The sequence below is a fragment of the Brienomyrus brachyistius genome, chromosome 8 (assembly GCF_023856365.1).
Source record: "Brienomyrus brachyistius isolate T26 chromosome 8, BBRACH_0.4, whole genome shotgun sequence".
NCBI lineage: Eukaryota > Metazoa > Chordata > Actinopteri > Osteoglossiformes > Mormyridae > Brienomyrus > Brienomyrus brachyistius.
Genome location: NC_064540.1, coordinates 5,355,519 through 5,368,758, shown reverse-complemented (window position 1 = coordinate 5,368,758; position 13,240 = coordinate 5,355,519). Strand labels below are relative to the sequence as shown.

Below are 13,240 nucleotides of genomic sequence, written 5' to 3'. Positions count from 1 at the left end.
CCTGTCCTATCCTATCCTATCCTATCCTATCCTTTCCTTTCCTATCCTGTCCTATCCTGTCCTATCCTATCCTATCCTATCCTATCCTATCCTATCCTATCCTGTCCTATCCTGTCCTATCCTATCCTATCCTATCCTATCCTATCCTATCCTATCCTATCCTATCCTTTCCTTTCCTATCCTGTCCTATCCTATCCTATCCTATCCTATCCTATCCTACCTTACCTTACCCTACCCTGTCCTGTCCTGTCCTATCCTGTCCTGTCCTATCCTATCCTATCCTATCCTTTCCTTTCCTTTCCTATCCTACCTTACCTTACCCTACCCTACCCTACCCTGTCCTGACCTGACCTGTCCTGTCCTTTCATGTCTGTGTTGATGATGGGCGGGAGCACTCACACGAACAATGTTCTCAAAGCACTTGCGGAGATGCGGCTGCACTGCCAAAGGATCCTTAGTGTGGGACAGGATTTCCAGGAGTTCGTCATCCGAGAGGAAGTAGAATCTAAGCCAGTGTCAAAGAGGAAATTCAGTCGCTCACACATCACAAATCCAGGATTTTGCACTTCAACAATATAAAGGCTGTACTGGCATATTCTCAGCTATATTGATAGAGTTACAGTATATAGTATGATGTGGTCCACAGTAGGGGTGTCACAATATACTGTGGCACAAAATCATTTATTAATGTTAATGTAAGAGGGTACAATAGGCATTTTCTGAGTTTTGCTTTGAGATTTTATTTTTGCTTTTTTGTACTGGAGTCTGCAGAATAAGGAAGAAACTGCAAGTAAAAAAGAAATGGTTAGAAAATGTTTTTTTTTGTAAATGCATGTGCTTAAAAATGAATGAATAAGAACTGTGAGATCTTAGCTTGTTTTCAGTTTCATTTTGTTGAATATATTATTCATGTATCTAACAATGAGCCCTAAATCCTAAGTATAATGTATCATTACACTCCACAATGTATCATTACACGTCCACAGAAATCACCCAGATCTAGCTGACCTGGGGAAGGCTCCTCTCTTGGCCTCCAGATAGTCACTCAGGCCTTTCTGCACCATCTCCAGCAGCTTGTTACAGTCCCTCAGGCTGGCCAACAGGCGGGCATCGGGGCAGAGCTCAATCACCTGAGTGACATGGAGCAAAATCACGATTACATTAAAAACATTATCTTTATGGGGATCGGCCATTTAACACACAGCATTTTAAAAGAAAACTGTAGAAGCTGTAGAAACAGTCCAAAGCAAACAGTTAGAATATTATCCATGCAGCTCAACAAGTAGAGCGTTGCTCTAACTACCAAAAGCTCATAGGTTTTAATCCCAGAGATCATACATGAGTTGCAACCCCTCCCTGTACTGTAAATCGCTTCAGATAAATGTGTCAGATAAATGGATAAAAGTCCATATGTATTTAGATATATTGCAATGTATTTTGTCTATCTATCTATCTATCTATCTATCTATCTATCTATCTATCTATCTATCTATCTATCTATCTATCTATCTATCTATCTATCTATCTATCTATCTATCTATCTATCTCAATAAATACAAATCTCTTGGCCACCTCGACTTATAGTACTTCATGCCTCATAATGGCATGGATATATTAATGAAGGTTTTTGCCTATAATACCCAAAACACAGTTTCTGTCCCTTTCATTAAAACCTCATATGCATCTCAGCCTGGTGATCCACAGCCAACTCACCTTCCTGTTGTCGTTTGCACTCTTCATCACCTTCCTCCAGTTGCGCTCCATGGTCTGGTACTGCTTTGCTTTCAGGGGAAGCTGCCGATTAATGTCATCGGAGCTGAAGATGGGCTCGAGGTAGAGCCAGGAACGCTGGCAGGTGAGCCACTCCTCCAGCACATCCTACCACCAGGGGGAGACAGAGAGGCACCGTTTGAAAATGACATAGTATAATAAACACAAATATTGCACGTGGGTAAATGTTTGATTGCTTGCGTAGTCAAATGTCCAGCTTAATTTAAAGTAAGGAACATATTGCAGACAATGAGGATGCAATTGTAAAACAATGGGTTCTGAGAAAAATCCTAATTTGATTGCTCAGCGCACTTTTCCCTGGTGGGCATGTGACCTGCATGTGACTCTGTACCTGCATGGTCCTTAGTTTGCTCTCCCACGTAAGGATGCGTCCTTCGAAAGCCTTCTTGTAGGGAGAGAACGACATGCTCTGGGTCATAACGATGTGGTCGTCCAGCAGCTGGAAGACCTCATCCGGGCTCTTAAGAATGTAGGTACCCGTTTCTTTGTAGGGCAGAACCTCAAAGGTCACGCTTGACCACTGCAGCTCCATCTTATCCAGAGCCTGCAAAGCATTAGTGGTTTAATTATAGCTTTCTGTCTATAGCATATATCTCTCCTTTGTAATACAGAACCCAGTTTTAGCACCAGTGCAAAACTCGCATCTTTTTTTACATGTATTTATGCATTCTTATTTATTTTGTATTTTCTGTGTTGGATTTTTACCTATATAAGGTTTTATGCACAGTACAATAAATTAGACCTAAATGAACCTTAATTTCAAATTACCCTTAATAACTGCTGAATGGGACAGTCTTAATATTTTAATACTTTTTCATGTTTCCACATTTCAATGTCAACAATGATTCTTGGATAAAATATAACATTTAAAGACGCACCATATATTCCCCAAATAAAAAGACAGATTGACACCTGCTCGATGGCGAACTCCTTTCTGGCGACCTCTGCCACACGGCCTATGGCCCCCATGTGCTCCTGCAGACCCATCTCCAGGCAGCGTGAGAAGGTCAGGCTGGCTTTGGGCTTGACGTTCAGGCCGATGCTCTTGGACAGCAGCTGCCAGTGCCGGCTGCGCATGCCTGGGCTGCGCAGTCCCTGGATGAGGGGGATGGATGGTCGGAAGTCCTCAATCCTCCTTTGGACGTCCAAAGCCACGGCTTGGCAGTCTACATGTAGACGGGGAGTAAGGCAGCCTCAGTTAGGAGAGTGAGGTGGGCTGATGCTGAAACACCTGGACGTAGAGGGAGATACCGCAGCACTTGCCTGTGGCATCCTTCAGCTGCTTGATGCATTTTTGAATGGTCTTGGAGGCCTCACTGACGCTGCTCTCCAGCTGCTCAGGTTCGATGGTGGACAGCGGGTCTTGCATCCAGCTCTCCTGCCAGCGCAGCCAGTCAGACGCTGTGGACCACAGGTCACGGAATGGCTGGAAGTCGTTGGCCAACTTTTGCAGACTGTTGTACTGGACAGGATAAGAAGGGATTACAATGTATACTTATATTTCTTATATTTTATACTGCTTTGCACATGGCACACATCAGAACTTTGCAAAAATTTTGATTCATCGGAATTGACTACAGGATACTTCAGGACACATTCAGATTAGACTATTGTTTGGTGGCTTCAGGGTACCAGCTTGGTGCTTTTGTAGCTCAGAAAAGGCCGGAAAGGCGAGGCACACTCACGTTGGTGACAGGAATGCCAAAGAGCCGTTCTCGGTTGTTGTAGACCTGTGCCACACCCTGTGCCTCCTTCAGTTGCTTAGCAATTCGACGGACCTCATTGGCCGCCTCATGAGCACGGCTGAGGTCCGTGTGGCCAGCCAATCTGGTCACGGCCAGCTGTAACCGTGGAATATAGGGGTTACCACGGAAACTCACATAAAAAATATACAGGAGTATGACGTTAGACATGTGACTCGTGACCAGATCACACTTGACCCCGCTCCCCCCCAGCACCTTAGGCCAAAAACCTGACAATAATCTTGACTGGTGCCTTGTTCACCTGCAAGGAATAAACAGACTCTTGGAAGTTGTTCTGGTCAGCCAGCAGAATTTTGTGAAGACATTCCTCATCTGACTGATGCTGGATGGTCACGGCGTCGATCTGGGTCAGGATTTTCTGCGGCCATGCCACAGCGTCCCACCTACACAGGGTTTCAGAATTCATCTTCATCATCCTCACCCCAACCCTCTAACTCAGAACCTCCCAACAATCTCCACATTCACCCCTGCAAGTTCTATACTTACTTTCTCCTGAAATCTGCATCTGAGACACTGTAGAAGAACTCGCTCAGCAACTCATAGTCAATCAGGGCTTTGGATACAAGCTCCTACAGCAGAGCGATCAGGAAAAAGAGCAGGAACATCATGGCAGTTCTACAAAACATATCCCAACTGATAAACTCAACCTAAAGAAACTAACCAGAAAGGTGTGCTTGGAAATTTTTAGTTTAGCTTGGTTGTATTACCACAAGTAACCCAAAAATGCCAAATGCAAGATTTTATAATGCCAATAAACCGCCTAAACTGTGAATCTTTTAAGAAGGAAAAGTAAGTGAAAGTTGGTGGGAGGAGCTGTACCTTAGGAGCCTTAAGCTGATCTGGGATCTGTTTAATCCACTCCCGCAGTTCCGCGAGCTCCTCAATGCTGGTAGGTTTCTCGTAAAGCTTCTTGCTAATAGCCTTGTACTCCTCACATGCCTGCAAAAGCAAACACACTATAACGTGTAATAATTCAATCATTTACAAAGGCATTTATATATTGTCTACAGTTACAGCTGTATACAGCTGTCTACAGTTACAGCTTAGCATGCTGTTTTCATTTACATTCACATGTATTTAGCAGGTGCTTTTCTTCAAATCGGCATGCAAGTGAGGCAAACAGCATATTTTGTTTCCAATATTCGTATTATAGCTTTTCGGTGTCTATTGGAAAGATGCTGCAAATCTTTCTAATTACATTTCAGAAAGTTCCTTGCAGAGAAAAATTACATCAGCTTAAATCCCCACCATCCCCATGTGGATAAGCTTAAATCTTCAAAGCTTACCCAGCCATGCTTGATGAAGCATTTGGTGCGATTTAGCTTAATGATTTAATACACCAAACATTTTGACACTGCTGGATACACGAGCACGAGGATGTACGTGTGAGTGAACAGGCACGACAATGTATGTGTGAGTGGACTCCTACCTGCAGCAAACACATGTGACACAATTTGATGTGTTCAAACATTTAGATATCCAACCCCAATCAGGGATTGACTTATCGAAGTTTTGTATTTTTTTTCCTAAAGTTTCCCCCACCATCTGCACCCCTAATAATGAGTACAATCGGATTATCTGACCGACATAAAGTGAACAGTATCACCAGCACAGTACAGGGAGAGCTTAATATTTATGACACTGAGGCTCACATCTTCCATCTGTTTGCGCAGCCTGTGAGCGAGCTGGTCCAGCACGCCGTTGGCCAGGGCCCGGAGATTCCTCAGCAGCTTCTGACGTGTGGCCTCCACACTGACCATGAAGGGCCCGATGACGATCAGAGCCGGCAGCGAGTTGTTCACCCGCTCCTGTTCCAGCAGGTGGCGATCTACCTCACGTTTCACCTCCTGGGGTGTCCGTTCCAAGTGACTAAGTGACCTGCATCATAACGCAACACAACCCATAGATCTCACCTGCAGATCTGACTCCATTATGGTATGTCAGGTAGATGCTTCATAGATCGTACCTAGTAGCATTGGCCATGGTTTTTGTAGTTTTTAAAAAAAAAAAAAAAAAAAAACATTGAAAACAAAAAAATATTGACTTACAGGCGAGAATCGCTTTCTCTCAGCAATCTGAGAGAAATGCTTAATGTGTGGTGTGATGATGGTACCTGAGGTGAGACTCGATGTCGATGTTGTGCAGCTCCAGGTGCCGTTCATACTCGCGGGCGTATGCTCTGAGCGGCACGGCAGCCTGCTGCAGGGCATGGCGGGCCTTCTCGCGAAGCTCACTCACCCCGTGCTCCCATAATCCCACGGACTCCAGCAATGGCGTTCCACAGATGAACATGTTCTTCATCACAAACTGAAGGACATGGAAAGGATATGCTATGTCGCTCTCTGTGGGTAGTCTTTGGGAAGTCCTACTGAAACACCACGCAACCCTGACCAAGATAAGCGGTATGAAGATGGATGGATGGAAGAATGGATGGATGGATGGATGGATGGATGGATCAATGGATGGATGGAACGATAGATAGATGGATGATGGATGGATGGAACAATGGATGGATGGATGGATGGATCACTGGAAGGATGGAACAATGGATGGATGGAGGGATAGATAGACTTCATTAACAATCCTGTGCCTGTAATCTAGTCCAATGTTCGTAGCACTAAAGTTGCTGACAGTCCATCTCTCCCCTGACTCCAGAACTGAGACACAGATGCAACACAGTCTTTTATTACCATGATGTTAAGAATGAGCTGTGATTCACCCCCGTATGCTGGAAATTCCCAAGGAGACCTGTCAGCTAGCAACTTTCATTTGTACACATATATGATACAATATTATATGCTTTTTCATTCAGGTCACCTGAATATTCATAATTACATCTCTTTAGAGTATAAAGTACTGTCCATCAAGGGTGATTCTATGATTTGGAGAAATGTGAGCACAAATTACTAATGACTGCTAACAGCTGGACACCTACCTTATCCAGCTGGGGAATGTTGTGTGTGGATAAGATGCCCTTGTCAAACAGGTTCATGACGGACATCTCCATGACCTCCAGGGAGCTGCTGTAGTGGACTCCAGTTTGGTCAAGGATAAGGTCCACCACAAACAATGGGTTCTTCTTGGGTCTGGCAATAGAGCATCTTAAATCTGAGATATAAATTCACACAGACTATTTTGCTGCTAGCCATCCTAATGCCACACAACATAGATAAAATAATTATCCAATCAAAAATCATGGTAGATGTGACATCACTTGTACTGTATGGGATTCTGTAGGATGGGGGGAGTGGGAAATGAGTATAGTACTGTGCATAAGTGTTAGGCAGTCAAGGAAAGTGATGTTTAAATGATATTCATGTTTTTATGAAACTATGATATGTCTGTCAAAGTGTCTTAGCTTAACCATTTCAGATCCTTTCCTAAGTCACTCCAGCATTTGCAGCAACCATCCAACACACCCATGTATTTCTTGATTCGACCACTAACGCACCTCATATAGCTAATCAATATCTCATTGACTTTTAAAACTAATTAAATGAATGAATTAATTGAGCTGCGGTTGAAAGTTAGCGAATATATGGACTGGCTGAGGTGCCCCTGGGGAGAGGTTTGGGAACTGAAGCAAACATACATTTTATCTCCTGATAATCAGCTTTCAACATTTCCTTTGACCACACCAGACATTTGAACAGTACTGTAGCTGCAAAGGGGGGCCCAACTCCATATGTCTATGGGTTTAGAATGTGATGTCATAAAAGTTCCTTTAAGTGGAATGGCCAGGTGTCCCAATACTTCTGTCCATATAATGTACGAAAACATACTTGTATGGGCTGTTGATGAGATCCGAGCCCCAGACCATGTCCTCGGGGCAGTGCAGCACACCGTGACAGGCGTCCAGCAGCATCTGGGCGAGTCCCACCAGGGAGTCCTGTACCAGGAAGCGGAGCGAGTCCTGCATGACGTGACGGACCAGCGCCATAAGGCGACTCATCTTAGACAGGCGGTACACGTCCCAGCGTGACTCCGACAAGTCGAACCAGCCCGGGCCCACGTCCCGCAGGCTGGAGCGGATCCCCGTGCAGAGCGTCGTGACCCAGGTGTCGCGGAGGTACAGCTGCACCTGATCCAGGAAATGCTGGACTGTTACACTCTGTCACTGTCACCTTACTACTGCCAACACCCAACATCACAACATTGATAGTGATCACTGCTTTACAGAAGAAATGCAGATTAAGATAGCAATAGATAGATAGATAGATAGATAGATAGATAGATAGATAGATAGATAGATAGATAGATAGATAGATAGAATGATTGATTGATTGATTGATTCTATTAATCCTGAAGGAAATTGCAGGTTTACAGTAGCTCAAAAACACAGACACAGTTAATATAAAGACATTTAGGCAGTAATAGACAGTAACAATAAATAATAGACAACAATAAACAGTAACAGTGTTATGTACCTTTCTCAGGGGTATAAAAGCAACAATATAGATACCATCAAATTTCAGTTCACTGATGTGTGTCTAGGATGTAGTGCTCCTGCCAGTAGGGGGTAGTGCGCTGAGGTACCTGTGATTGTGTCTGAGACTGGGCCGCCTCAAACTCTTTCTGTCGCAGAGCCTTGGTGAAGGTGATGTTGAATAAATTCATGGCTGCCACCTGGTCACATTCTCGCCGCACTTTGCACAGCGCGTAGATGACCTCTGACTTGGTGAGCAGGGAGCTGAAGGCTATGGCAGACCGATTCTTCTTAAAGGGGTAGTCAGGGATGGGGGCAGATCCTGAGGACAGAAAAACTGAAAACTTACAAAACGTGGCTTCAACTTTTCAAGATAATAGCCTCATGAAGTCAGGGATACCACTGCTGAAGAAGGAAACATGGTGAAACGCTTCTTTTCCTCAACATCACTTCAGCTTTTGAGAAATTGGCTCCTCCCACCTCCTCATACCTCTTTGATCCTATCAGAACCACTGACACAAGCATTCCTCCGTGGTTAAGAGTGTGCTAACCCCTCATTGGTAACTGACCCTTCTCGGGAACATGCTCTGGCTCCATTTGAGGAAGAGTGATATGGGAAAACTCCTCTGGATTGGTCCGCACCACCCGGTCAAAGCAGATCCGGTTCATGGTGCGACTGTACTCCAGATAGATCTCCTTCTCCAGCTGGTTAGCACATTTCTCCAGCCTGGAAAGGACAACACAGCGACACAAAGGCTGTGTACAACTGCCATCATGCAGTTATACTCCAACACTCATCATAGACACAATAATGTGCAAATGTCTTAGGCAGTCAAGGAGAATGATGTTCAAATGATCTTCACGTTCGTGTAAAACTATGACATCATATCTGTTGACATGTTTTAGCTTAAGTCATTTCAACACCTCAATATTTGCAGCATCCATCCATCCATTTTCCAAACCGCTTATCCTACTGGGTCGCGGGGGGTCCGGAGCCTATCCTGGAAGCTATGAGATCAAGGCTCATTGAGTTATTTAATCCATCCATCCATCCATTTTCCAAACCGCTTATCCTACTGGGTCGCGGGGCATCCAGAGCCTATCCTGGAAGCAATAGGCATGAGGAAGGGAACAACCCAGGATGCGGGGCCAGCCCATCGCCGGACACACTCACACACCATTCACACCTATGGGTAATTTAGCAACTCCAATTAGCCTCAGCATGTTTTTGGACTGTGGGGGGAAACCGGAGTACCCGGAGGAAACCTCATGACGACATGGGGAGAACATGCAAACTCCACACACATGTAACCCAGGTGGAGACTTGAACCCGGGTCCCAGAGGTGTGAGCCAACAGTGCTAACCACTGCACCACCATGCCGCCCCCGAGTTATTTAATCAATTAAATTAATTAATTAAGTGAGCTGGTGGTGAAATTAGATGAATACATGGAATAGATGGGGTACCATCTAACAAGACAGCTGCCTAAGACTTTTGCACAGTACTGTGTACCTCAGTACAAACACGCACACACATTCTTCCACACCTAAAGACACTAATATTATTTTACACACACATCCCTGCTCATGCCCTGGCATTCAGAACGAAGGGGGACATGTCTCACAGTTTGAGCCGGAGGCCAGGAGTGGAAAGGGCGCGGTGTTTGATGTGCTCGAACTCCTGGGTGCCCAGAGTTGGTGCGTCGTCCTGCACTGGCATGCAGTCGACGGAGAAGTGATAAAGCAACAGAGCCTCGGTTCTAGCCCTCGTCTGTTGGGCTGACAGCACCCGCTGGGCAAATATACGCGGATCCTCTGCACAGAACAGGAGCTGGATCCTGGGCACCCAGGACTGGAGTGGGTGCAGCATCCATTCACCTGTGGGACGGGGAACAGCTCCTAGCCTTCAGCTCTCCCGCAGAGTCAGACACACGACTGCCGTCTCTGGTACCCACCTTGGACCTCCTGTCCTCCACTGATGATGGGTTTTCCTTCTGTATCTCTCAGCCTACCAGAACTATCAGCCCTGTGAACTAGGTAAAGCTTCTTTTCTGGGTTGTAGTTCAGAACTCCAACAGGCTGCCAGCTGAACTCCAGCTTTGAATTTAGTGGGTCACCTGTAGAACCAGGTCACAGAGGAGGAAGGAACTGAGCTTGGATTTTCTCTCTTACTCTCATTACATTTAAGTTATATGGGGTGATAACACAAATCACATGACTGTGGACCAGAGAAATTCCATATCAGAGTAAAGCATCATGGGACTTTCTTTCAAAACCCATGTACTCCTCACATATCTCTCACTCAAAAGACTGACATACCACAATACCTTCTTTACAGGATATAAAAAGAAAAACAGAAAAGACACACAACTTTATGCTGACAAGAGCCTGCTTGAACCAAGTGTATTTTCTAAATGATTTTTCAGGTAGTGCTGGTTCTGAGGGAGACCCGGGGCTGATTTCTTGTGATTACCACCCTGATACAGAACACTCCTACCATCCTCCATAACCACAATGATGCTGTATAGCAGAATACGGTTGTGTTCCCCAGTTTCCCACATTCCCAGAGTGCCCCAGTACTTTACATTCTGCTGTCCCATCATTGGTGGGAAGTAAGGCTTTGCCGGGAACTGGTTTGTGATCACATGACCCAGGCTCATAGCCCAGTTGCAGCCAGTCTGTGGGTGTGCGGCAGTCAAATTCTTCATTATCAAACACCTGTTGGGATCAATATGCACATACTGACAGGTGAGAAAGTCGGGTCACAGGCAACAATCCCTCAGCTCATGAGACAGCCCTCCGTGCGATCTTATCAAACAGACTTTGATGTAGTGAGTCAGAGAGTTATTTTAATCTCATAAACATAACTCCATTTCCCCCTGAGTGTCTTATGGAAATCACTAACGGTAAATGGACAACAGTCGGTTAAAAAAAAAAAACACATTTTCCGTTTTGTGATGCAAACTCACTTCAAGAGGCAGGTAGTTTGATATCGGCAAACGTGGCCATTGGGGATTCATCGGGTTGTCATCAATGCTCTGAATAGCAGTCATCAGCTGCTTGGAGTCGATGCCATGTTCTGCCAGGAGCTGTGTGATGTCACAGCTCAAGTACTCCCGTCGAAGTCTATAAACCCAAACACAGCCCTTACATGCTACAGAGCTTTCTGCCACAGTCTCTCTGTAAACTATATTTTTTTACTTGTCCTGTTTTTTAAATCTCCAGATCAGTAATATTAATTTCACATACATTTACACTTTATTCCGTTTCAAGCATGTGAACATTAATTTGAAGGTTTTCATGTTTATTCCCACTGAACGTCAACGCTATATATTTCGTTGGCAGTTTTAGCACCGTTTGTGAAGCTCGCTCATGCCCGCCAACCTTTCAATGGCGATCTTGCGAGGAAGATGGCCTGGCGGAGAGAGGAAGGGCAGCTGAACTTTAGGGATGTAGCCTGTGGCCGGAAAGTCTGTCGGCAGCAGCACCTCTGTCGATGGCCCGTGTCGGTCCTTCTCCTGAAGGCCGTGGATGTCTTTTGGGGTGTGGAAGGTCGACACTGTGGAACACAGTCTAGATATTTCACACATGTTACCTTTGCAAAAATCACAATTTAAAAGCACAAACCTTAACAAATCAAAAATCCCAGGGTGGTGTATTTTAGCAAGTTGCAGGAAAGAAAAGTACTAAACAAGTACTAAATAACATCCATCCATCCATTTTCTGTAACAACTTCTATTCAGGGTTGCAGGAGGTCCAGATCCTATACTGGAAGCTACAGGCGCAAAGCAGGGAACAACCCATGATGGGGCGCCAACCCACGCTGGGGCGCCAACCCACGCTGGGCACACTTGGGACATAAGAACAATATAAAACTTCACCCCAGGTGCTGCAGACTCTCACCTTTTGGGGTGTTTCCCTCGTAACCTGCTTGGCACAATAAACTCTGCTCTGTCATTGGACCCTGTAAAAAGGACTGAAAACCAGATGCATTAAACATCAGACAACATGAAGGTTAATATTACACAGTAAAGAGACACTGAAATAATCCATAATAAGCCAAATAATCATTTAAATGAATCTGTGTATGAAAATCATTTGACAGGACAAGAAAAATAACAATGTTGACAGAACAAAATCGGTATAATGAAATTTCCTAGAGACAGTCAGTCTGATTTTGCCTGGTAAGATACTATCAGTTTAACTGTTTATAATACTGTTAATACCTTTGGAAAAAAGGGTTTCCCAGTTCTAATGACGCACTAATAATTACACTAAATACCATGTCTACAAAATAGAATTTATAAGGCAATTTATAAGACAAAGGAGCCTAATCTGGTTATTAGCTGCGTAATGAGATAACGTTATTATTAATGATTGGTCAGGGAAATCATTTGCTGCCTGTCACATACAAATATTCTGCTTTTAGCATCATGTGTGCCTTGACCTGCAAGCGCGTGCTGGCCGCAGTGGAGATGATCTCCGAGTAGCGGACCGTCTCCTGCATGACAGCGCGCTCCCTGGCTGGGCGCAGCCTCTGCCGGCGGCTGTGCGCCTGGAGTCGCTGAGGCTCCGTGGGTCTGCTGGGGAGGAGTCCATAGTCTCCCGGTCGGGGGGCAGGTTTTTGGTCTTTGTGTGATACGCTTGATCTGTCCTCCATTCTCTCAAACACTGTTACAGTCGTAAGAGTGTCAGTTAGTTGCTCTTCCGGGCGATACTTTTCTTTTAATGTTCACAGCTTCAAAACGATACTTTTAGTTCTTGTATTTCCAGGGACTTTACAATTCATTTTAAAATTACACATTTGACATTCTTTTCATGACCAAAACAACACTACTACGATGACACACTTAGCAGAAAAAGGGGTAACGATTTGCAAATTAATAAATATAGAGCATCCAAAGCAAATTGATTCATAAAGATGTACTCGTTTTCGAATTTAGGCGTGTTAACTGTTTCCTGAGAGTTAAATGGCAAAGGAGACGTACCTTTAAAAAGTAAACCAGTTACTCCTTCACGCCCGCAATCTCTGTTTACCAGTCGGGAAGGACGCTGAGGCGGTTGTTAGGGCAGTACCAAATTTAACCGCATGGCGGCGACACACGTATAATCTTTTGGGCATTCCAGAACATGAATTTTTGTCAGCTTTAAACATTTTCTGGTAGAACTTGTGTGTTTAGACTCAGTGTCATGCTGCATGACCCACTTTCCCTCGAACTCCCAGTTCAGGGATGGATATTCTGATATTTTCATGTAGAATT

The 13,240-nt window shown here is 44.7% G+C and overlaps 1 protein-coding gene across 1 annotated transcript in view; it reads right to left on the bottom strand.

The window, feature by feature from the left end:
* The window catches only part of dnah1 (dynein, axonemal, heavy chain 1), a 42,416-nt gene extending 29,398 nt beyond the window's left edge, over positions 1–13,018 (bottom strand). Inside the window, exons 1-24 of the mRNA XM_049022694.1 lie at positions 12,968–13,018; positions 12,427–12,650; positions 11,883–11,955; positions 11,364–11,538; positions 10,949–11,105; positions 10,565–10,697; positions 9,935–10,096; positions 9,605–9,857; positions 8,550–8,707; positions 8,091–8,302; positions 7,337–7,635; positions 6,490–6,640; positions 5,668–5,861; positions 5,207–5,432; positions 4,374–4,493; positions 4,041–4,123; positions 3,796–3,937; positions 3,477–3,632; positions 3,055–3,253; positions 2,704–2,957; positions 2,123–2,335; positions 1,714–1,878; positions 1,009–1,130; positions 400–505 (exon numbers count right to left, since the gene is read on the bottom strand). Coding sequence (XP_048878651.1) covers positions 400–505; positions 1,009–1,130; positions 1,714–1,878; positions 2,123–2,335; positions 2,704–2,957; positions 3,055–3,253; positions 3,477–3,632; positions 3,796–3,937; positions 4,041–4,123; positions 4,374–4,493; positions 5,207–5,432; positions 5,668–5,861; positions 6,490–6,640; positions 7,337–7,635; positions 8,091–8,302; positions 8,550–8,707; positions 9,605–9,857; positions 9,935–10,096; positions 10,565–10,697; positions 10,949–11,105; positions 11,364–11,538; positions 11,883–11,955; positions 12,427–12,639 — 3,966 coding nt within the window. The 5' untranslated portion in view covers positions 12,640–12,650; positions 12,968–13,018. The remainder of the gene's footprint in view (positions 1–399; positions 506–1,008; positions 1,131–1,713; positions 1,879–2,122; positions 2,336–2,703; positions 2,958–3,054; positions 3,254–3,476; positions 3,633–3,795; positions 3,938–4,040; positions 4,124–4,373; positions 4,494–5,206; positions 5,433–5,667; positions 5,862–6,489; positions 6,641–7,336; positions 7,636–8,090; positions 8,303–8,549; positions 8,708–9,604; positions 9,858–9,934; positions 10,097–10,564; positions 10,698–10,948; positions 11,106–11,363; positions 11,539–11,882; positions 11,956–12,426; positions 12,651–12,967) is intronic.
* Positions 13,019–13,240: the final 222 nt, after the last annotated feature.